The sequence below is a fragment of the Aythya marila genome (genome assembly GCF_965140915.1).
Source record: "Aythya marila genome assembly, chromosome: 2".
Lineage (NCBI taxonomy): Eukaryota > Metazoa > Chordata > Aves > Anseriformes > Anatidae > Aythya > Aythya marila.
This window is the reverse complement of record NC_139043.1, coordinates 109,760,988-109,787,089: the sequence shown is the minus strand read 5'-3', so window position 1 is coordinate 109,787,089 and position 26,102 is coordinate 109,760,988. Positions and strand designations below refer to the sequence as shown.

Below are 26,102 nucleotides of genomic sequence, written 5' to 3'. Positions count from 1 at the left end.
TTAAATAAGAAAAATGAGTGTAGCTATTAACATGTAGCAGTGGATGGTGAATTGAATGGATGAGATAAAATCTTACTGTGGATTAATAGATTATGACATGAAGAAGATTATAAGGAACCTGGAAAGCCAAATTACAACTCTTTACCTCTTCAGAAATCTGTCCTGTTTCCGTGTGTAGCTGTTACTTTTCAAATATGTGAAGGAGGTTCTTAATATTGGATAGATATCTGCAGAGTTCCTAAAATGAACTCTTCATTATTCTGTGCATCATTTGCCTTGGAAATAACAAATTCTAGTGTAGTTCTGTTATCCTAAACAACTGTCTTCACTCTGATTATAATATTTTATGTTTAAAAGCAAAATATACTATTTGTTTTCAGTATTTTATTATCAGTTTTCCATTAGATGGAATATAAAGAAAAATAATCTTCCATTACTAAGAAATATTTTCAGATTTCTCTGGTACTCTACTTTAACCCCCCTAAATATATCCTTAAATTTGTGTGATGTAATATAGTAATGTAAATTATGTAAATAGTAAACTATATGATAGAATAGAATGTAAACTAGATGGTACTATAAATATCTAGTCTTACAATCTCATATGGAATAATGAGTGAACATGAAATAATCTTTTATTACATAGATATTTAAGATCACAGAATTGTCTAGGTTGGAAGAGACCTCAAGATCATCAAGTCCAACCTCTGACCTAACACTAACAAGTTCTCCACTAAACCATATTGCTAAGCTCTACATCTAAATGTCTTTTAAAGACCTCCAGGAATGGTGACTCCACCACTTCCCTGGGCAGCCCATTTCAATGCCTAACAACCCTCTTGGTAAAGAAGTTCTTCCTAATATCCAACCTAAAACATCCCTGGCACAACTTTAGCCCATCCCCCCTTGTCCTGTCACCAGGCACATGACCAGACACAAATAGACCAACACCCACCTCACTACAGCCTCCTTTAATGTACTTATAGAGATACTAAGGTGATCTTTTTCAGTGATAAAACACATAGGATACAAAAGAGAACAGAGAAGCACTGAAAGAAAAAAATATTTTGCAAGCAATCATTTAACATTTTTACACATTGGTAATTTTTCTTATTCTAGAGAATCAAAGAATGGTTGAGATTGGAGGGGACCTCTAGAAGTCATCTGGTCAAACCCCCTTGCTTAAGCAAGGTCACTTGGAAGAGATTGCCCAGGACCATGTCTCTTTGCAATAAAAACAAAAAAATAGTTAATTAAAAAAGGTATTTTTTGAAAGATAACCAGGCTCTCCACAACCTAAAAAATAGCATAGGAGATATTTTGACTTTGAACAAAATTTTTTATATCATTTATTCAAACTATCTACCATTAATTCTTCTGTTACTTTTGAAAAAATGTCTTAGGTCTTTTCAGTGTGTGACTCTTTGCCAATGACTGCATTAGTGTCACACTTTTATTTCCATTTTAATGTGTTTTTCTTGTGTGCGTGTTTTTTGTTTTTGTTTTGTGTTCTTTTTTTTTTCTGCTAAAAAATGTCTATAATGAATTTTTAGACTATCACATAGGGACAAGGATATTAAAATCAGGGTAGAAGGAATTATCTGAGTTAGTCATCCCTCATCATATTTTTCTTTGTGTTATCTGACATATTCATTTGTCTTCTGACTCCATGTTTATCCTGTTGCCTTACAGCACTGTTTCATGTAATATGAGTATGAATATGAGAATTCCAAGATAAAAAAGCTGTCAGTACATCTGTCAGGACATCTGAATGTCCTCTCATTTTAAATCACATAAACGTTACCTTTCATTTTGAGAAAAATGTCTTGTATTTTATTTTTACCATTCTTCCTAAAATATAATAAAATTTGTATTAAAACTCTGGAGAAATCTCTGAAAATAGAAAAACTTTTTGTTAAGGCTATTTAAGACATTTTAGCAATATTTTCAACTGATATGAAGGAGAGCAACTTGTGGATTATTTTCTTTCTTGACTTGGGTGTCAGTGTGATGGAAATACTATGGATTTTGTAAAGACTATGGATTTTTGACTGAAGAGAGTGTCCTGTTTTATTTATCATATAGATATAGATTCTTTTAACTGTACATGATTTAGCTCATAAACCATAATAGCTTACCGAATCTTTGTTACTGAACCAGCAGCCTCTACATTAACTAATTTGCGCCACCATTTGATTTTGAGAAATGAGCCACTGCAGGTAAATTAGAAACTACCAGGATTGTGTAAAAACATCTTTTAAGTGGAATGTTACTGCAAATATTCAAACCACTTTGTTTCTAATTACAGTCATACCAACTTTGCTTAACAGTTCTGCTGTATGTTTAATAGTCAATTAGGTATTTAGTCTGAAGGAAAAATGCATTTTGTTAATAAAACCTTAGTGCAGCAGATTGTCTGAAAAATCAATCTATTTTCTCCTCATGATCTACAGAGGCAAGAGAGCAATACTGAATGGAGAAATCACCTTAAATTTCACGGCTGCTTTAGTATTAAGGCAATAAAATGTGAAATATCAATGCATCTGCACAGCATGAGTGACTGTGCCCTGTTACTCTGATGAATAGGAGAAGTAGAAACCTTCTAAAATGAAGTATCATCAGGAAAGATGATATCTTACTGTGTCCAATTTTAAAGAAACCAATCTAAGACAGCACAGAATCAATTCAGTTTAATTAATTTCAAAGCATAGATAGAATCATAGAATCATAGAATATCCTGAGTTGGAAGGGACCCTTAAGGATCATCAAGTCCAACTCTTGACACCGCACAGGTCTACCCAAAAGTTCAGACCATGTGACTAAGTGCACAGTCCAATCTCTTCTTAAATTCAGACAGGCTCGGTGCAGTGACCACTTCCCTGGGGAGCCTGTTCCAGTGTGCAACCACCCTCTCTGTGAAGAACCCCCTCCTGACGTCCAGCCTAAATTTCCCCTGCCTCAGCTTAACCCCGTTCCCGCGGGTCCTGTCACTAGTGTTAATGGAGAAAAGGTCTCCTGCCTCTCGACACCCCCTTACGAGGAAGTTGTAGACTGTGATGAGGTCTCCCCTCAGCCTCCTCTTCTCCAGGCTGAACAGGCCCAGTGACCTCAGCCGTTCTTTGTACGTCTTCCCCTCCAGGCCTTTCACCATCTTCGTAGCCCTCCTCTGGACACTCTCCAACAGTTTCATGTCCTTTTTATACTGTGGTGCCCAGAACTGCACACAGTACTCGAGGTGAGGCCACACCAGCGCAGAGTAGAGCGGGACAATCACCTCCCTTGACCTACTAGCGATGCCGTGCTTGATGCACCCCAGGACACAGTTGGCCCTCCTGGCTGCCAGGGCACACTGCTGGCTCATATTCAACTTGCTGTCTACCACGACCCCCAGATCCCTCTCTTCTAGGCTGCTCTCCAGCGTCTCATCGCCCAGTCTGTACATGCAGCCAGGGTTTCCCCGTCCCAGGTGTAGGACCTGGCACTTGCTCTTATTGAACTTCATGCAGTTGGTGATCGCCCAGCTCTCCAACCTATCCAGATCCCTCTGCAAGGCCTTTCCACCCTCATTCGAGTCCACAACTCCTCCAAGTTTGGTGTCATCAGCAAACTTGCTCAAAATACCTTCTATTCCTACATCCAGATCGTTTATAAAAATATTGAAAAGTACCAGCCCTAAAATGGAGCCTTGAGGGACCCCACTAGTGACCGCCCGCCAGCCTGACACAGCCCCATTTACCATAACCCTTTGGGCCCTGCCCGTTAGCCAATTGCTCACCCATCGTATGATGTTTTTATTTAGCTGTATGGTGGACATTTTGTCCAGTAGGATCCTATGGGAAACCGTGTCAAAAGCCTTGCTGAAGTCCAAAAAAATCACATCAGCTGGTTTCCCTTGGTCCACCATACGGGTGATCTTATCATAAAAGGAAATCAGGTTAGTTAGGCAGGACCTACCCTTCACAAACCCATGCTGGCTGGGACCAATGACTGCTTTTTTTTAGATGTCCTCATTCCTAGAAATTAGAGACCATTCATTCTCTTTCAGTTACAGAAGGAAAATATATCAAAATTGTGTAAATAGTAGTACAATTTCTATATTAAACTTCCTCCTGTATGTTCCTCCTCTCAGTCACTAAGCTCTACATATTAATACCTAGTCAGAAGGATGGGTCTCCATATGTTTCTTGCATTGATTAACACACAAAACATCAGAAATAAGGGAAATCTGAATAAACATTAAACTAAAACAATTTAAAACTCTTCTTATTGTAACTGTCAGGTTGTATTTCTGACTATTTTTTTCATTTAGGAATTAATAAAATTTCAGAAAATGTGGGGGTTTAGTTATTGCATGACAATATAGTGTTGATCATTCTGCTTAATTCTTGAGTACTGAGGCATGTATGTCTTCTTTTTAGAGTCTTACAAGCTTTTTTGGTCACTGAACCAGCAGATACTTAAACAAATGCTAGGCATTGAACCCAAGATTGTATTACAGTATTAATGTTTGCTATTAGCAATATAATTAAATGTTTAGGTTTTGCTCTAACTCTTGGAGGAATGGACCTGCTCCCTGTTTCTCTACAGACCAAAAAGTACGTACTAAACACTGATAGAGAGCAGTAGTGCAAGCTTTGTACATGGGGATTTGAAAAAGCCATTTATTTCCAACATGCAATAAGAACATCCAATGAAAAAAAGAAAAAAGAAAAAAAAAAAAAAGAAAAAGAAAAATATATTTTAATGTATATTCCATGCAGAATTATTGATAAAAACCCTCTTCCCCTCTTCTCAATAGCAATGAAATAACCTTGTGTAAATTGCTTTTTCAAAAGTATGCAATATACAAGATCTCCTTACAATAAAATAAAATAAAATAAAATAAAATAAAATAAAATAAAATAAAATAAAATAAAAATATGTTCATTAAGTACATGTGTACCCTTGGTAAGCTTACTAACTAACTGACTATTAATATGATTGTAATATTTTTCCTAAACTGGTTTCCTTACATTTTCATTATGGAACACAGAAAATATCAGGTCATTTAAGACAAAGAATGTTCCATGCCTAATTAATGTAGAAATCAATTTCACAAAGAGGTTTAAAAGCAGATTTATTCCATTAACAGTAACATATAAAATATGAGTTCATCTTTTTTCTATAACAGGAATGTACACTGCATGGCACAATGCAAGTTGTTTGTTATTATTATCATGTTTATAAATCAGAATCTCTATCACATGTCTACTGTCTGTTCAGATGTTCTCCAGAAGCTGGCATAATAATTACTCATACTATGTTTTTCTACTACATACTACCTTAAGGATTTGATATTAAGTTACTCAGAATTAATAGGTGGATAGGTAGGGAAATAGATCCTAAAATGGGTTTGAATAAATCCTAGTTTGTGCATTTGTTTCTGAAGAACTGCAAGTAGTGGTAAGAGTTAACAGTATTCTGACTACTTTTTAGCACCATCCAAAATAGAATGCCTGAAAACAGACTGTTAATTCACTATTCCAAAGCCAAAGAGGTTCAATACTCCAAAATAAATTCTGAATGTGTTCAATCAGTACAATGTTCAAAATGTGTGCTCCAGAATGTTTGCTTTATCAATATAAGATAAAGTAAGATCCCATGTATCTGTCTGTCTTGTATCTGAAAACATTTAACAGTTTCTTGATTTTGCATTCCTGCCTAGTGGTTCCTTATTTGCATTAAATTCCTCTTATTTGATTTGTCAGCAAGTATTTAGAATTACTCCAGAGAGCTCTTAATGAGATAATAGAGACAACAGACATCTGCTAGGTATGTGGCTTAGCTGTTTTGTTGTTGCTAGTGCAATAAATAGTTCTGAAGTATTTTGATGTAACAGGCTTTCTTCATTTAATCACGTGATTGTAAGTAAACTGCCAATATACCACATTGTGGTGGTGGTTCAAGGTTTGTAAGATTTGACAGACATCAGCTTACTTGCTTGAAATATTTGCAACTAATTTGAAGAAAATGTCTGAGGAATTTGTCAACACTATTGATTTTTCCGTCAGATAGTCTACATGGGTTGGACGGAAGAACGGGAACAAGACTCCCTTCAGGATCGAATGTACACACCAAAGTTTCTAGCACTGAGGGGATCTTCTCTGTATAAATTTATGGCACCTCCAGTAAGTATATTTCTCATGCTGAGTAGTCATAAATGTCATTAAATAAAATAGTTTCATGTAACATCTGCAATGCTTTACATTCAGGTATCACTCATTGACCTAACAGCATTGCAGCACTTCCAGCATTGAAGAGTTCCAGGGAATGTGGTATAAAAGTGACAGAAAATAACCATTCGTTAGATGACTGTGCAGCTAACAAGCACTTCTTTCCCCCTACTTATCTGAGCACTTAGAAAAATACAATAGAGATATATTTGTGCTAAAAAGGGGCTTTTCATTTCCCTTTGGCAGACAGAACAAGCCTGAAGCAAGCTGGTAACATTTAAACTAAACTATAATTCTAAAGGAAAACTGCTGAGATTTTTGGTTATACCAAAGCTTTTTGCATGCTGTGGAAATGGCAAGGCTTGCAAAACATCATCTCTGTCTTTAGATTTTATCCTGAATATAACTTTTATGCATCTTGGCAGCACCAAAAGGAAAATAGAGAAGCAAATGAGTTTACATTAAATATATTAATTGGAATCTGACTAAGAACACGGGGTAAAATTTTAGCTACTGTCTCATTCTCTGCAATTTCATTTCACAGTTTTATGGTACATCTAAGCCTCAGTAAATATATATATCCTCTAGCTAAATTTTAAGCCACTAGCTAATGAGTCACTAGCAGTACCATATTGGCAACGGGGAGAGTAGTGTGAATTCATTTCTTTTTATTGTGTGACTTTTCTGGCTGCTGCTAAAGCTTGTGTTGTCCAGATCCAGATTTTACATCCTTCATGTGGTTCAAAGGTACAACTCTTCATACAGTTCTTCAGTCACTATCCTTATTTGTTTAGAAAGTATTTAAAAACATAGTAAAGACATGAAAAATGAAAGTAAATATGAAAGGAAAACTTCATGTATTCAGTGTTGGTGGCTCCCATCACTTCACTGGTATGGGAGCTTGGCTCTCCCATCACTAGCACAGGGAGTTTGGCTCTTCCTGGCTTTGGTACATCTACCTCAGCATTCACTGCCTGTCAAGTAAAAAGCCCTCCCTCCTAGACACAATGCTGAATACTCCTGTTGAATACAAAAGAGGATTATTCTTTTGTAAGCACTCTGGAAGAAACTACAAGCCTCTTTACTGAGAATTTGTATTATTACATTATTATATTATTTCTAGTATTATCTTACATTATTTCTATTATTAGTTTCCAGAAGCAATGTGTTGTTGGTGGATAAATGGGTAATGATGGGTAATGGGTATTGGGTATGGAAAGAACATATTAATAATAGGGCTGTGAACCATTCTGGCAATCTGCTGCTTTATGAGACAAAGCACTGATCCTATAGGTTTGTATAGGTCTTGATGAACTGCAAGCACAACGTTGTTGTTGTTATCATTATTATTATTATTTACTTTTTATTTTAACCAGATTCTGGTTCTTATCCTAAAATAGGAAGACACTTCAAACAGAGAAAACAATATTTTCTGTTTATGGAGTATGAAGGAAAAATGGCAAATACACTTTTTAGAGGTACTGAGGTTCGTATAGAGGTACCTTAAAAAAAACACATATGTACATGACCAGCAAAATGTTCTCTAAAGAAGAACTGCTGCCTTCTTTAAAAGGCAGCAGGCCTTTTAAAATTACTTTCTACATGCAAACATTTACACATAGTTATGTTTGCTATTCTTCAGGTATATGTGTTAATTTATTCTAGGGATTACAAAAGATTAAGAACAAGCTTTCAATGCTGCAGTTTCAGAGCTTCTAATTATGGAATGCATAAAGTGTTATTATAAGAAGAAAAACACTTTTAATTATATTTGCAATGTAAGCTTCTTGGATTAAGCTGTTTCTGAAAAGAGATGTGCCAACTTTTTAACCAGAAAATCAAATTAAACTATATCCCTGGTCTCTGCCAAAGTGGGAGGCATCTGTTTAAACAGTATATATCATCTGTCTCCCCTACTGTTTTTTAATTTATTTGATCAATACTACTTCTACTTTCCATGTTCAGATACATGAGCAATTCTGATGTATCTTATTTGCATTTTAAATCTTTTATAGAAATTACTTTTTTTTTTTTTTTTCCTGACATTTCTTGGTACATTTTCTCCTTTGAGTGTGTTGAGTCTGACAGGTTTTATTTTCTTATAGTTTGGAAATTTCAGAGGAAATGAACTTCAATTGAGAAAAAACTGCTAACACCTTTTCTCTTGCTATTCAAGCTTCTGAATTAAGAAAAAAAAAAAAAAAAAGTGAACAGGGTAAACAATGTATGAATATTCCATGAGTTTTTTAATTCTACAGTTCCTTTTGCTTTGCACATCTCTTTATATAGAAGGGGTTTTGTTCTGACCTCAGAAGTCCCCTTAAAATGCAAATGCATGAAATGCAGGGAGTTCAGTGAGCTTTTAAGCAAAGCTTCAAGTGTCTCTCTGCTTCAGCAGAAATTGGAGTTACTTTTTGTGATGGGGCAATATGGCATCAGCATGTATAGCTGGTGCTTTGGCCGCAGTGGAGCTGTAGCAAGACTCATCTCCCCATTCCTCTGATCATGGTGAGAAAGTTCATTTCATTTTCTGTCCTCAGTAGAAACAGATTAATTAATTAATTAATTTTAACAAAAAACATTTTACATATCTTTTCTCTAAATAGCTTTTCCATTCATAAAGATTGTATATTTCCAATATTTCTTCACTTCCTCACTCTATATCAAAAATAATTTGTAACTCTCAGTATTTTGTCACTTTCTTCATTAGATATCTTATTTAATACCCATATTGCAATAAGATGGTAAAAAGTGTGTTTGAAGATGACTGCAAACAAATAAAATTCCAATAGATGACACCATATTTTGAACTTTTAATTCTTTACTGTGATTTCCTCAAAAGAGATTCAATTTTAATAGCCTGTATACCTAAAAATTAGTCAGGGACAGGATTTTATCATACATCATAAAATTGTATTGATTAAGAAAGTTCTATAGCAAGGCATCCAAACCTATATATGTTATTCAGGAATACTGTGTCTATTCATGGTGATTTTCACTTTCAATGAAAAATAAATTTCTCTTATGCTGTGAATACTATTTTATGATATATTTTTCAAATACCTTTGTATTTTTAAATCTTGAAAAACAGAATTATTCAGCCTCTTTATCTCTTCTAACAATTTTTATATCAGAACTATCTTCCTTTGGAGCTGGGCCATTGTTCATTACTTCTTGCCCTTTTTTTTTTTTTTTTTCTTATAGAACATCTTTTTCTACTCTGTTTTGTGTATTTTTCAGTCTATTGAGACTGTGACTAATTCTTCTCTTTCCTTCATGCATTTTTATTCAAAAGTTATTTATAGATTGCTTTTGAACTTTTTCCAATTAAATATATTAATCTATCCCTTTTTATCTTGTCTAAGTATTATCTACCACCCTTGCATCATTTTGATAAGCTGTATGTAGTTTTTGTTGAAAATAGTTGCTTTAAATTAATACTATTAAAAGCAGTTGTTAAATCCTGAGACTACAAGGAGCAATAGACTACTATTCAAATCTCAATTTGTTGGAATTTAGGAGAAGACTCATCTTGGTAAAGAAAAAAGGAAATGTGGATTTACCTGTTTCATTTCTAGTTAGTTTTGGGTTTTTTTCAACTACATTAAGAGATATATATAGTAAGTGTCTAGGACACTGCAAGGTTGGAGTGTTCTGTTTTATGGTTTTGGACCTTTGCAAACAATGTAGGTGATTAGAGCAAATTGCTTATTATAAGTAGGGAAGTGGGGAGAAATGGGTCTCTGTGAACTCATTAAAGTATCATGTTGGCATATCAATGCAACCCCCACTAGCATAGGCAGAGGAAGCTCCTTCATGAGCAGCCTGCATGCAAAGCTACTTGAAGGTACAAGGCAGGATGCCTCCTCAGCACTGTCTGAATGCAACAGTCTGATACCTGGTAGTTATTGCTCAAAATAAACCATATTGGATGTAAGAGGTAGGAAGTTCTAGGGATAGATTATTTATTTATTTTTTATAGTAAGCTTATTCTTGAAATAAAGAAAAATAACTTGCTTTCTTTTCCTGTTTGTTTTTTCCAAGGTTACAACCTGGGATTGGACAAGAGCTGAGAAAACATTTTCAGTTTATGAGATAATGTGCAAAATTCTGAAGGTATGATTAAAATATGTAAAATAAAACAGCACTTTGTCAAACCAGTTAAGAAGCCAGAGTATAACACTGCAACTAAAAATCCATGTGACCATCTTGCAGAAAAAGATCAAATTTTGACCCTTTGAAGTCAGTATCAGAAGTCCTGATGTCACTAGGTACAGAGCCAAAATCTATAATGAATATTTTGAAAAGGCATTGAAAATTTGGAAATAAACTGATTTTGACTGGAAAGCAATTTTATTTCTTCATAACGCAGTACTGAAAAAAAATAAAATAAAAGTTTTATAGTTTTACTTTACTGGCACACTCAACTGGTATAAAGTCTATTCTTCTAAATGAGGAGGTAAAGAAATAGGCATCAATTCTGTTACTTTCAAATACCTTGATGCAACTCACAGTTACAATGTAAGATTGCACAAAGACTGACAACAGAGTCCTTAAAACTCTGAATGCCACTCTGAAAACTTTTGTCCTTCCCCCCCGCCTCCCCCCAGTTTCTTCAGTTTGCCTCAACAGTAATAAATGGAAAAGCCAAATTAAATATGTTTAGAAAGTTAAATCTGTGAGTAGAAAACTGCATAGGGCCATTATGGTACATTGTACTTAATTTTTCATATTGAATTCACTCAAAAATAATATATATTGTCTTGTCTCTGTTTTTAAAACAGTGAAAAACAGTTTTCCAGATGTTCAGCATGTGGGGAAGGAGAGGAAAAAGAGATCGGAAGTTGTCTCTTTCCATTCATCTGAAGTGCTTTCCTATGTACTTTATTATTATATAATTTTTTTAGGTCCAAATTATATAAGAGGCAATTTGGTCTTTTCTGAAGTTTCATCTAGCAGAGACTAACATCATGAAGAAGTATGAACAAACTTATTTTTTAAAAAAAAAGTATATCCTTTTGGGAAAACCTTATACTGATGTACGTACTACACTTTCTAATTTTTATAGCTCATGTAGGTAAATAACCCATTCCTTTAGGAGCCAGATTAGAGATCAAACAGCTGTAATAATTTCAGAAGCTTTTTATGTCAGTGAGTTCAAAAATAAGAAAGCAAATTTATAAACTGAAACAAAACAAAACAAAACAAAACAAACAAAGACAAACACCTGCTAGTAATCTGAAAAAGAAAAGGTAAGAGTTCTAGTACCAATGGTTTGTCTGTGGGGTCTGGAGTCTTGGTTAAGGAATAGCACACTCTAAATGCAACATGTCCCATCACAGTGGTATGTACTTTAACTACCAAGTGTGTGTAAACATTGATTCTTTAGCAGTGGTCATGTAGGGAGAAAGTTAACAGAAATGGCTGTTCACTCTGTAAAGACATTGCACTGAGAAATTAATATGACCAGTGCTCTTAAAACAGTAAGGTTTAGGGAGAGACGAAATATCTCACTCCTAGCTCTTCAAGCTGTCTGTAGATCCTCCATTCTCAGTTTTTATTAACATATCATGTCCTAGAATAAGGACAATTCCAATATAAGTGGTATAGAAATATCATTCATGCATTTATTTATTATGTTACTCATTCAGTTATTCCTTTATTGTCTGTAAGTATAGTCAAGCTCATAAGGTATTGGAGTGTTTCAAACAATATTTTTGGGCTGCCTAAAAACTCTAAGTGATTAAAAAATAGTAGCATAAAATTAACTTCAGTGAAATTATAGCTTCTGAAACCAGAAAAACAGCTTTCCTTTACTACTACAACAATGAACCTCTGTAGAGACTCAAGTTTTTTTTAAGCTTTTTTGCCAGCATCATGAAGGTCTCAGTTTTAGCAATGTGTGTTTCTAGACACGTTTGTACAAAACACATTGTCTGCATGGATATTACCAAAGCAGAGACAACTTTTTTAAAAGTTAATTTGGTACTTTGTGATCACCTTCAAACTTCCTCCCTTTTATTGTACCTCTCAAGCTACTTTCATAATAAATTGGCTTCTCTTGGAGAATGAGTTGGATGGCAAACTGGTAGACTAACAGGTTTTTAATATTCTCAGATTGATAGATAGCATGATAACTTGGGAAGACTCATGAAAAAAATGAAGAAAAGAAACCTGGACTCTTCTACTACAGACTGTTCCTTCTTCTACACTTTCTGTTCTTCCAGAGAAGCTACTGAGTTTGTGTCATTCTTTTTAGAAATACTGAGAATATAGAATTGTTCTGTTTCTACTTTATAAGAGATAATCATATTTTACTGGACAGGAATAAATCCAGGAAGATAATAATGCCATCTGCAGAATAATATAGCTACTCAGTGTCTCTGAAGTAGGTTTAGTTCCACATTCATGTCTAAACTCAAATTATTCAGGCTACTCATTTACTAGATATAAGTATCACAAAACATTCCCAGATGGTGGAACACCACATACTTTTATTTATCTATTTGTATGATTGCTACCTTGGGTTTTAGACCAAATGGACCACCTAGCACTTACCCAAACAATTCTCGGTGTAACTTGAATGTTATCATGGGTGAGGAAAAATTTTCTATTGAGCTGTTTTCCCGTGTACATCCTGTTTAAGAAGGACAGAGTTTCATAGTATGAATTGCCATTTCCAGTAACTGTGGTGTGAGCAAACAGTCCCATACATGCTTTATTTATTAGTACAAATGCAGCTTCTACAAGGAAAAGAAAGAGGAGGAGACTTATTTTTTACACAACAATAAGTCAATATTCTTAATGTGATTACAACCTTCTACATAATCAGATACACCAGTAAAAAATTGAAATATAAAAGTAGATTTTTAAAAGCTCTATTTTGACTTTGAAAAACATTTTTTTGACATAAATTCATCAAACAAGCACTGATCCCGTAATATGTGCAATTTAAAAAGTAAAATAAAATAAAAATAAAATATCACATCCAAACACTACCAGAACAATAGTGGATTATTTAAAAAATAAAATAAAATAAAATAAAATAAAATAAAATAAAATAAAATAAAATAAAATAAAATAAAATAAAATAAAATAAAGATTCTGTAGTAGACCTTCAAACTACCTTGTAAAAATATGTATATTATAAGTATAAAAGTCTTCATAGTCAATATTTTGGGGTTGAAATGTTACCTTTTGACATGCAAATTAAGTAAATCAGACCAAGTACAACAATCATATTTTAATTATATTGGACTAAATTATTCATTATGACATAATGGCAAACATAGCAGTGGGCTATATTCAAAGGAAAAGGGACATTAATGAAAATACAAATAACTTTGTGTCTGGAGGAAAGATATATGAGTTGATAGGCATAGTTAATAAAAATGTAATAGGTTTTTATGGGATGCAAGTACTTTAACAGAGAATAGAGGGCACTGAGGGACTGAGAATAGAGGAACTGAGGGCACTCTTTAACCCTTAAAAGAAACAAGTTACAAGAAAGAACAATCAGTAAGTAAAGCTAGACAAGTTCAAATTGGGAAGAAGTTAGAATTTGTAACAGTTCTGATGAGTGGAATCAGTGGAATAAACTGATGAGAGAAAGTGATTGATACTTTTAATCCACTTTCCTTTCTGTACAAATTCTATTCAAACTGATGCTACTGGGACATCAACACTCAGCATATGAATGAAAATCTGTAATTCATGTTAAACAAGTTTTCTGGAAAGATAATCTGATGATACCACTTCTGAAATTAAAATGTATCAATTAATCATTTTCAACAGAATTGGTGGAAAAGTAGGGATAGTGCTATGAATAAATATTGCTATTTTATTCTGGAAGAATCTTGTTTCACCCAGTCCTCTATTTTGAGGAGTAAAGACCCATTAATAGCCAGATAATTCCAATTTTAGGTTTGTTCAAGACTTCAAAAATTGAAGAAGCCAGATATAACCATCAGAAATAAACGGATGGCCTTGGCCTCCTCAGCACTTCAAAGTTGGTTGAATTGAATATGTCTTTTGGTACCTCCTACGTTTTTGATGTGCAGTTAACTTGTGGCCATCTTTTGAATGTGTGTATGTGTGTGCACATGCATGTGTGTGTATATTTAAAAAAAGATTATAGTATTTGATAAATTGCTAAGTAACTTTGTTATTTCAGTAATTTCTTGCACAAGGGAGATAGAAAAAAAAGGGGAAATTATTCAGGTAAAATGTGAATAAAAATAGAAAATATTACATTTATGTTCTATCAAGTTTGCTTTTTTACTTAAGTTACTAATGCTCTTCAGCTTCATACAAGCATCTTGTTGTAACTGTGAGAAAATGCTTTATATCTCTCAGTCACCCCCTCTGTCTTCAATGTGTCATGCAAAAACATTTGGAGATTTACAATAAACAGCGTATTTTATTTAGCATAAAACAGGGAGCATATTCAGGTAGCAGATCCGATCTGAATTGAAATGTGAGGGTAGTTACGAAAAGAAGTCCATGCTGGCAGTATGTCAGAATGGTGAATCATTGATGTTTATATCTGATATAATTCACATCAGTGTAGTTATACTTTTCTTACTATAGTAGTAATTGGGATCAACTCAGTATCTCAGATGACTTGTGTTTCCTCCCTCATTTTTTAGCTATTAGTGTATAAATTTCTCAAATGGAACTATGTTATTTTTCCCAATTGAATGTCCTGTAATTTTGTTCTTCTTCCTCAATAAGTCACATTACATCTAGATCTCAACTAGGAAAAATAGACGTTGTGCTTTATGGGGAAAAAATAATTTCTATTATTGCTTCAGATATTTTTAATAGGAAAAGAATCATACAGAATCATAGGAAACTACATAAAATGTTTATATATTCAGAGTAAAGTTTAAAATGAATGCCAATAGACTAATAAATATTTAAAGTAAAGGTATTTTAAGAAAGACTGTATTTTGAGGTGCATTATTAATATAATTTGGTCAATGACTAAGGCTTACGTTGTGGTATGATTTCAATACTTTATGCAAATTCAAAACTGCTTAGGAGGTGTAAGTAATGGATCCCTTTTATCAACAGGTTAATACTGTATCTAGGGAACATTACATTTTCAGCCAATTTTGACACTTGTAAAAAAATGTTAAATTGTTGAGTGTTTCACTTCTAAGTAGTTGAAGTAATTTTATGTCCTGCTGATCTGTATGTTAACTATATTTAACGTTTCCAGAGAAAAGAGGTTCTGTTCCCACTTTAACTTATATTACAGTTGTGTTATAAGATAAAAATAAAAGTAGAAGTCATAAATGTTCTCCTTGTCCACTGGCATTAAGACCATCATTAAGTTGTCTTCAGCTACACAATAAAGAAAAAACTGTCAGGTGCTAGTGTCATTCAGTACTGAAATAGAGCTCCTACCAAGGCTGTTGAATATCCATGGTTGTATCCTTTTAAGCATAAAGCTTAAAATAGGATAGCTGCTCCTACCTTGGATAGAGATGTGTACTAGATGACCACATTTCCTTTTATTCTGTGATTCTGTATGTGATTTCAATTAATTTCTCTTTGATGGCTACATACTGATAGAATTCCTAATACCTAATTCCTAATTTGGATATGTTCAATGGGCCTTTTTTGAAAGCAGACAGTTTTATTAGTTGTATGACATCTACCATTGTATAAAGACTTGGTAAATTTTTATTTGATTCAGAAAAGGTAGATGTTTTAAATGTAAAGTTTTAAGTAAGGTTCCGTTTCTCTTTAATTTTATATATATTTTTTTAATGGAGGGGGGATTTTTAAATTATTTATTTATTTATTTATTTATTTTTGCATAATATTATATATTAGTAGATATATATCAGTAGATAGCATAAACTGTCTACTCTTGGGAAAACTCAGTCAGTTGAATTTGGCTGTGGCAGCCACCATTAGAGTCTGATCCTGCTTCCTGGAAGAAATAATAAGATAAACACATGGAAAAACAGGAAAAGAATAAGAAATACAGAAGATATATACTTAAATGATTCTTGCAATCTGTCGGTTAAAGGCATTAGTTCTTCCCTCTTCTAAGAAATTTAATTCATATTCTCCCAATATCTGTGTCCTTTACAAGGGAAATCTTTAAAAGACCTTTTCATACCTTTAAAAGAAATGCATGATTGGAAAATAGACAAACATGTAGATAACATATAGAGAGTTATAAGGACTTTTCTCTAAGGAAAAAGTCCTTTTTTTTCTATAAGGACTTTTTTTTAAGGACAAAATTTAGGACTTTTGTCCTTTTTGTTTTTTGGAGAGGTGTATAGCCGCTTGAAGAAAGAATGATGTATTCTGTTCTCATTTCTTATGAGCAGTAAGATAACATCCCCTAACAGCTGGGAAAAGCAGGGAAAATTCTTTCCTTATGCGATAGAGATAGAACAAGTTCAGAAAGAAATCATCAAAACAGTAGCAGCCAAATTTTGCTCAGAATGTCTGTATTTTGCAGTAGATCTTGATTTATTTTTGAGGACAGCAAATGTTTCCTCCCATACCAAAAGCAAACACTGCAGTTACAAAGGATATATGCTCCAGAACAGCCCCAAAAGATGTTTCAGGGGCTAGTTCTCTTTCTTTGTATGTTCTTTTGTTTGTTTGTATATGACATGGATGGAACAATTTCATATTTTTTCTAAATTATTTCACAGAACTGATTGAGCTGTTTTAACTATAACTTGAACATAAAAAAATATCCTTAGGCAACTAACATGGAAAAAACTATAAGCACTATTACTTTTGAGAAACTTGTAAACAAGGGCTTAGAATGAAAATATATGAGCACTGCTATCAGTAATTGAAATGTTTACTCTTCTGGGATCTGTTCTCAAATTTCATTTCCAGCCAATAATGCCTCAGAGTTTGGAGAGGTACAAGACTTTAATAACTCTCCAAAGAGGTCATCAGCACATTTTAAGTTTCTGCTTGTAATTACCTTGCACTCTGATTTTTCTTTAGGAGAATACAACTACCAGTGCTTCTCTGGAAAGTATTAGAATAGGTTTTTGTTTGGTTGGTTTTGTTGTTATTTGCCTCAAAGATGAATTGTCTTTATAAAATACTTTTGAAAATTGTCCCCATATAGCATTAAAATAAACACATTTCTGGGTGGAGGTTATTAAGGAACAAACAGGTAACATTATGGCACATCAGGAGAAACCTAAATTCAGACTCTGAATAAAATAAGTCTTTGAGCCTGAATCATCTTTTAATCAGGCAGAATTGGAAATTAATTTTACATTCGAGTTTAGTGCTTTGCCTATTAAGTTACAAGGAATGAACATTTCTATTTCTCCCAAGCAATCACAAAGATGTTTCTAATGGAAATTTAATTGAAACTAAAATTTATCTTGTACTTGTAATGATTTTTCCCCTTCAGAATGCATATTTTCACAAAATTTGAATATTGAAAAATATTCTATCCATTGTTTTGTTTAGCTGAAATTCTGTGTCTATTTAAATACATTGCAACATTTTTAATCTCAGGTTTTTTGACTTCAAAGTTCAGATGGATCAAAAAAAAAAAACACAAAAAAAAAGACATATGCCTGCATGCAAATGACATAGGGTGTTTTATTTTCTTTATTATTTGATTAATGAGGATATATTGGAAAAAGAGTATCTTTTTTTCTCACTTGAGTGAATCTGTTCCCTGCTGCCTGTAAATGCTATTAGAAAAATCTCCATAGCAACTAATGGTGGTGCTTGAGAAAAGTGTTCCCAAAGTTTCAGAAAAAGAAATAGATCATTAGTATCCCTTAGAAAGAAGTATTTTGTTTATGTAGGTGGAGATAAGTGAAAGGTAGCAAAAACAGTAAAATTATCAGGGCACTGATGCCAGCAGATGCGAAAGCATGATGTGATTATTTTTGCAGTTACTTTGGTATTATTTTAGAGTCATTCTTGTACAGAGGGGAGAGAGCTTTTTGTCTTCAGAGAATTTAGATGCTAGATTTGAATCCTGTTTATGATAGGACAGAGTCATTTATTTCAGGAATGTCTAAAGTAGTCAAAAAAACAAAGCAAAAAAAAAAAAAAAACAAAACACATTTTATTTTCCCATTGATGCATTATCAAGAATTATATCTAATAATGCAAACATTAATGTTTACATCACTTTTACAGTGGGAATAAAAATTACTTAAATGTTAAGGTCTTTTTTTTTTTTTTTTTTTTTTTGTATGTGTATGTAAATAACTCTGATTGAGATGGTTTTGAACATCTTCCATGGATTGTTGCTCATACCAAAACCTGCTTACCAGTGCCACTAATACTACAGATCAACCTTCAAATTTCTTTATATATTATATACATGTATAACCTATACATAATATATATAATATATATTATATACATGTATAACAGGTTAAACAGTATTCCAGGCAGTTATTGAGCCTTCTGGGTTAAAGTCATACCATGAACATGAGGCAGGTAGAATTAGTTTTGTTTGACCTTTATAGAATAGAACAGTGCTTTCCCTGACTGTAGTAAAAGTCAGGGTCTCTTGCATCTTAGTGGATTTAGCTAAGACCTAAATGAGTATTCAGTGGATCCATCACACATAAAATGAAAAGATCCAAGTAATCTAAAAGGAGTACTGTCGCTTTTAAAGGAGGAAAGATTCCCTCTGCCAAAGAGAATATGATGTCACTACTCAGTGATAAAGAAGCACTCTGCCTTAATTTGAAAGGACCTGCCTAATGAGCCATGCTTGGTTCCCTTTAGACAAATTTATTACTCTCACTTAACATGGACATCATTATTAATTAGGCAAGCAGGAATCATCCCATACTGTCAGCAGAGATGCTGGATTACCCTGAAGCTGGGTGTAAGCCAAAGACTTTCCTCACAGCTCATCCTTCAGCAGGGCTACTTTCCTTCCAGTAGGGAATTAGCATACTGCTACAAGCTTTGTGACTGTTCCTCTTCAGAGTCTATATTAATTCATATTGAGAACATCAAGGACAAATGGTACAGATGATCATTAACAGTATGAAAAAGTACTTACAAAATAACATGAAATTAGCTAATGTCCATCATTGACTAGTGAGCGTTAATAAAAATACAGGTTCAAAACAGCTTTTAAACTGGATATAATATATTATAACTGAAGTAACTATTTTGTCAAAGTCAATTAGTGAAGATTCCTTCTTAATTCAGGCTTGTTTTTGAGACTCCTGACAAGTTTATCCTAAACTTGCAGAGCTTAGGACAATTCTCAGTTGGATTCCTAAGACAGAATTTCATACTGCTACTTTTCCAAGGACATTTCAACAGCTGTCTTTTAACTTTGTATACATATTGTTTCCTACACCTATCCATAGTATAATTGAAAACATATTTAAATCTATGATATGGTATGTAGGTTTCACTTTTTACATACCTGAGCAGAAATGAAAGCTTAAAGAAAGGTCAAAAGAAAGCAGAAGCAGAACTAAAGAGAGCCTTGCAGAGCCATCAAATTGTTTTTACACATAAAACAAAATACCACTAAGAAGGAAATTAATATCTCATTTATATGGTGACAACTGATTGTAAACTAAAATATACCAAGCAAATAGTTGACTGGAATTTTTCTTACCATTCACTTAACCATATAGATGGATATCAAAATCACATGTACATGCAGATCATCAAATTACAATTAATTAAAAAAAAATGAAATTTTTGTTCTGTGGAAAATTTTCATGTTGAATTTTGTTTTCATTCCAAATAAGAAAACTTCCTGTAATATTTCAAATTATTTTTCTACACTAATTTTCTGGTATGAAGAAGTTTTGTTTTGAACTTTATTTTTCATCTTTTTTATTACTTTGCATTACTTTGTTTTGTTAATGAGTATACTGTGTATGTTATCTGTCACAATCTGATGTAGTAGTTGAAATATTCTTTTTTTTTTTTGTATGTAAGTCACTGAGTATGCTATCAATGCATAGTATTGATTAAATCCTCTCTAAATCCAAGTATATCCTCATTTTAATATAGATATAGCAAAAATATGGCTTAATATCCCAAATCCAGTTTATCTTTCTTGTTTCATCTTCTAGGATTGATGAAATGCTTAATAAAATTTAGTACAATTACTGCTAGCAATATTGGTGATAAAATGCAAAAGCCTTTATTTAATCAGTTCAAAAGACTGTTCTGAGATTTTTGCACTTTTCAAACACATTTTAACAGAGATCAGTGTCAGTATAGCTATTAACACTTTCATTTTGACAGTTTCTAAAAGAACTCAACACTTTTTCACAGCCAACGTATTCTTCGCAATAGGAAAAAAAGACAGTGAACATGTGAGTCTCACAGTGTAATCAAACCTTAACTGTACCCAGCTAAACACAGGTAGGCATTCTGGAACCAAGAATTACACTTCCTTCCATTTAAAAACAGGGCCTGTTAGTTCAATTGTTCTTAGACAGTGATTCCTGTGATCCCACACAGTGCCATAGAATTGTTTCAAAAAATGCCAGTTTCAGGCAGAGTTGATTTTTTTTCTTTCTTTCTTTTTTCTTTTTTCTTTTCTTTTTTTTTTCTATTGGCTATTGTTAAAAATAGTTGAAGATGAGGTTGAGGTATTTTTTAGTTTCATCCAAGGTGTGAAGAACCTTCCCTGGGAATGATATGTATCTCATACATAAATTTTGTTAAACTCTGTGCTGAATAGGTCCTTCTGATTATGGACCAATAGATATATTCAGTCAGGTGTAGCTTTAGGACTCTAATGACTTTCAGATCCCACTTAAGACCTGTTAGGCAAGATGTACTGTTACCCTGTATGAAGTAGCTGTCCTTTCCTGGAGGAGTGAGCACTTTTATTCATCCAGTTCCTACTGATGGGGTTTGTATTATCAGGTGCTAGATATGTTTTATGTTGCTTCACATACTCAAAAGATGAAATGTTTGTCATGGTGCTGCTGTTCTGTGCACTTTGAGGTTAAGCATGCAGTAGAACATAGCTGTCGCTGACAGCAACCTAGACATTATGAAAACCTGTTGTGAGTGGAATTGTTTAAAACTTTGTTTAATCTTTAGTTTTAGGTGAAGGGCCAAGGAGGAGGGACAGAGATTATGAGACAAAAGTATTTGTCATAGGACACAGCACGTTGTTTATTCACATCTAACTAATTCAACTACATAGCCCTCTCAACACCTGGAAAAAGATGTTAATTTGGGAGAATATTTATTTTTGGAAATGCTGTTTTAAGATCTAACAACCTATGTTCATTATGTTTTTTCCATCCATTATTTAATTCTGTTGAGGTTAGGATTTGATAGAAGATAGGTAAAGAAGGAGATCACAGAATCACAGAATGGTCTAGGTTGGAAGAGACCTCAAGATCATCGAGTCCAACCTCTGACCTAACACTAACACGTCCTCCATGAAACCATATCGCTAAGTTCAACATCTAAATGTCTTTTAAAGACCTCCAAGGATGGTGATTCCACCACTTCCCTGGGCAGCCCATTCCATTTGATCAAGATGATTGCTTCATAATTGTTGGTCTTTTAAAAATCTGAACACCTCAGTTTTGTCATGATGATTGCAAAGAGAGCTTGTGTTGCCTCTACAGCTGCTTTTTCTAGACACTAAAGCAATTTTGAACCAAGAGCATCCACGAGCACATGCTGTCCTAAACCTTGGGCAGGTCAGTCTTATGTCCACTGAATGAAAAGAAAGGAGGAAAATAATGCGTTCTCTACCATTACCTACTTACCTGCCCAAGTGTAATAATTTCATAGAGATTCCTGTTTCATTTATTTCCTTTCTCTGACAGTTTAAAGTTCCTGGTTATCTGCCCCAGAGAGAGCTGGTTTGAACAATATAAGGCTTGTAACCACTAATTATGGTCTCCTTGGTTTATTCAAGTTGGTTATAACCAGATGATGCTGCTGTCCTGCAAGTTCTTCACTGATCTCAGCTGTGCCCTCTGCAACAGGGTAACATTGTAGAAGTTGCACCCAAGCTACATATATCCAAATTTCCAGAACTGTTTGCAAGGACAGCTGGTGAGCCTGTGGTTTGTGACAGCTGCTTTGCTGTAGTATGGACAACATTAATTAAAACTGCTTCTGCAAGTGTATTTTTCACAAGGATGAATTACTTGCCAGAATTTTAGCATAAAACATCCTCTACTTTTTCAGGAAAAGAAAAAATAATAATTGAATAACATTTAAGTGATGGATTTCCTGACTAACTTTGTTATTTTTGTTATTTTTTGTTATTTTTGTTTTTGTTATTTTTAACTAACTTTGTTTATAGTGCCAATTACAAATGCTAGCAATCATTAAATGCCATATATTTCTGCAATCTGACATTCTCTGTATGTTGTTATGTTGAAAGTAATGCCAAAAGTAAATTCCTTCTCCACTTCCAAAGCCAGAAACCTAACCACTGGCTTCCAACATTGTCTCTAATGGTAATATGTAGCCATAGACAAATTTCACAGTGGATTTTGTAAGCATCAGAAGTATGGATTTGATTTATCTAGTCTCCATAGGCAAAATAGATGGACTTATCAAATGCTTAAATAAATCCTTTCAGACTAGCATGGGAGAGTCAAATAGGTCAGAGAAGCTGATCTTTGTATTCTCGTGTGAATGGAAAGTATTTGCCTTTCTCATGTGAATAGAAAGTAGTTGCCTTTTTCTATAATTTATCTAATTTAAAGGCGTATAGCTGATAACAAGTGATTTTTTAAGATATTGAAAAATATGCCAGATATGCTGCTTTTCTGTACCACCCTGAATATTGGGGTCCTGTTTAAAATTCTTCGAGGTGTCAATGTTTATTCCAAAACTTTTATTTTCAGTTCCTCATCCCTCATTAGTTACTACAGTGTGGCAACATTAAAAATGTCATTTAGACATGCTAGGTTTGGAGCATGGATGTTTGCAATAAAAAATAGTTGATGTATGCCAGATTATATAACTTCAGGTTTTCATCAGGACAGTGATCTACTGGATCGTCGGAAACATTGTTTTGGTGTCCAGTCTGAATCTGGAGAAGATCTTTACTTTTCTGTGGAATTAGAGTCTGACCTAACTCTATGGGAAAAAGCCTTCCAGACTGCAACTTTTTTAGAAGTTGAAAGAATACAGGTGAGAACAACTGCCATAATGATTACCTTTTGGTACATTAACATGCAATTTAATAAATTCTCTGGCCTCCTGGAACTCTCAAATTATTATTATTTTATGTATGTAACTTTGTAAACCTCCTTTTAATGTTCCCAAGCACCTTGCAATCTAAAGTTCTGAAGAGACCAACTCTGAGTTATGGCTAGATGATATACAGCTGTTTAACTAAAGTTCATGGACAAAAGAATATGAACAATGTATAGATCAAGGAAAAAAAAAAAAAAGCTATTTAGATACTCTTATCTTTATCTTTAGATACTCTGTCTTATATGCTACTTCATGTGTTATTGGACAATGTAACAACACCTTGCATGAATCAAATTGTCCTTGCAATAAGCAGGAGTGAGAGTACACTGAGAGTGCTAATTGGTGTAAGATGCACCTCTGGTCTTTATTCTTTTTCCACATTTTTCTCGTTTCTTGGGTATCTACTCAATTGTCAGTTGACAGAGCAGAGTTGGATGACATTCCGGTAGAGATTACTAATGGATTTCTTATTGAATATCAGACTGGTTATATTTACAGATAACCATTCTTTCTCATGTGGAAAAAAAAAAAAAAGTATTTTGATTTACAATAGGAGGAAAAAAACCCACACAATTATAAATCACCTAATCCTAGTGGTTATTTTAATGTTCAAATCATAAATAATACCTATCGATGGAACAATTTTAGTTGAGGTTGCCATGAGTTCTTCTGTACACACTACTACAAAAATCATATTAATGTATTACCCTGTGCAAATATTGGCTAATATTCAATTTCCATTCACTCATTTTCTGCATCCTCCTGTGAACACAAGCATGACATATTTGTTATTATTATTATATTTGTTATTATTATTTTTGTTTTATTATTATTGTTATTAATATTGTTATTTAGACAACTGTTAGTCTACAATAGTTTATATACTACCCCTCTTCTGACCTATAAGCCCACATTGCAAATAGACTGAGATAAGTGATCAATTTTGCAATTGATCAAAAAGATCAATTTTGCAAAAGCTATACTGCTGTCAGCTTTAATGTGTATTACCATCACTGAAGGAGGAGTCTAAGGTTCAATTTTTATCTTTATGTTGATGCACCCTGCTACCTTTTACAAGAGATATTCTTACCTTTTGAGCTCTGATTGTTGTGCTGAAAAATGTAAATATAAAAATGTAGTTTTTCTGTATAAAATTTGCAACAGCATATATCCTCTGCTACTAAATATTTAAGAAACTTTCTCTTTCTCATATAAAACATTATTTGCAGAAGCACTACTGTGCTACGTTACTGTGTAGCTTTCTGCTACATCAGTAAAAGAAGATATGGCAATTTTCTCAAATACTTTCAACCCAGAAGCCACATTGTATCTGTTTGTCTCTGGTATTGATTCATGCTGGAGCATTCCTAATAAAGGATTTTTTTTTTTTCTTTTGGTTTTAAAACCACATTTATTCAGAATTGCTCCCATGTCTCCTAAACAGACTTTCTCTAAAAAACTTAACCTAATATTTTAAAATTTTCACCTTTCATATGACTCTACGGATGTTCAGAATAGCCGTTAAGAACTCAAACTATTAATTTCCTGGGTCTGAACGATTATAGCATATTTGATAAAGGGGACAAACAGCCATCTTATCATTGTGGAGCACACACCTATGATTTCACCTTTTTTCTTTATTTTCTTGCCTGCCTCTCTTTCTATATCCCAGTTTGGAAATAAAATAAAACAAAAACTATCAATTTTTAATATAACTCACTTTGGTTTCCCTATTTGTCCTTCATAAATCCATTACTGCTTTTATGCATGAATTTGCAGATTCATATAAAATCTGTTTTGAATAACTAATGTTAAAATTTGCCTCTGGAAAGTTGTTTTAATTTCCCAGTGAGAGAAAAAAAAAAAAAAAAAAAAAAAGGTTCAAAATCAAGGCAACACCTGCAAATGTTTACTAAAATTCTGTTTTATGCAGTCATTCGTATGAATATTTGCATTTCATATGAATGATAATCCAGCTTTGTGCAGGTTTATCTTACTATGCAATGATACAATTTTGAGAATATAACTGCAGGTTAAAACTGCCATTCAAAATTATTCAAATATGTTGCACGTTATGCCATAATCATACAAATAATAGCAGTATTTCTCAACTAGTATAAATTGGCATTAACCTCTATTGAGGTTAATTGGTGCCCTATTCTGATATATTTCTAAAGATGTGTCATCATAACTATGTAAGCAATTCTATCTAAACCTCATTTATAGCTTCTGCCAGGCCTATATCTTAAACAAAAATTAGACAGACAGGTCTTTTCTTTTTAGGAAAGAAATATATTACAGGAGAGTGTGGTGGTTTTACCCATCTGGGCAGCTGAACTCCACCACAACCATTCTCACACTGCCCCTCCTCAAAGGAAAAGGGGGAGAAAATAGAATGAAAAGGGCTCAAATGTTATGATAAGAACATGGAGATCACTCAACAATTATCATCACAGGCAAAACAGACTCAGCATGGGGAGAACAGAGAAATGTATTAGCTATTACTATCAAGCTAGAAAAGTGAGAAACACAGAAAACAAACTAAACCACCTTTCCCTCATCCACCCTATCCTACCTTCTCTCCCCAAGTGGTGCAGGAGAACAGGGAACAGGGGCTGCGGTCAGTCCCTGACACTCTCCACTACTCCTTCATGGTCACTCTTTGCCCCTGCTCCACGTGGGGTCCCTCCCACA

The 26,102-nt window shown here is 33.6% G+C and overlaps 1 protein-coding gene across 1 annotated transcript in view; it reads left to right on the top strand.

Annotated features, from left to right (window-relative positions):
* The window catches only part of SNTG1 (syntrophin gamma 1), a gene marked incomplete at its 3' end in the record, with an annotated part of 342,385 nt that overhangs the window by 286,424 nt on the left and 29,859 nt on the right, over nt 1-26,102 (top strand). Inside the window, exons 13-15 of the mRNA XM_082753438.1 lie at nt 6,051-6,167; nt 10,257-10,328; nt 23,190-23,342. Coding sequence (XP_082609564.1) covers nt 6,051-6,167; nt 10,257-10,328; nt 23,190-23,342 — 342 coding nt within the window. The remainder of the gene's footprint in view (nt 1-6,050; nt 6,168-10,256; nt 10,329-23,189; nt 23,343-26,102) is intronic.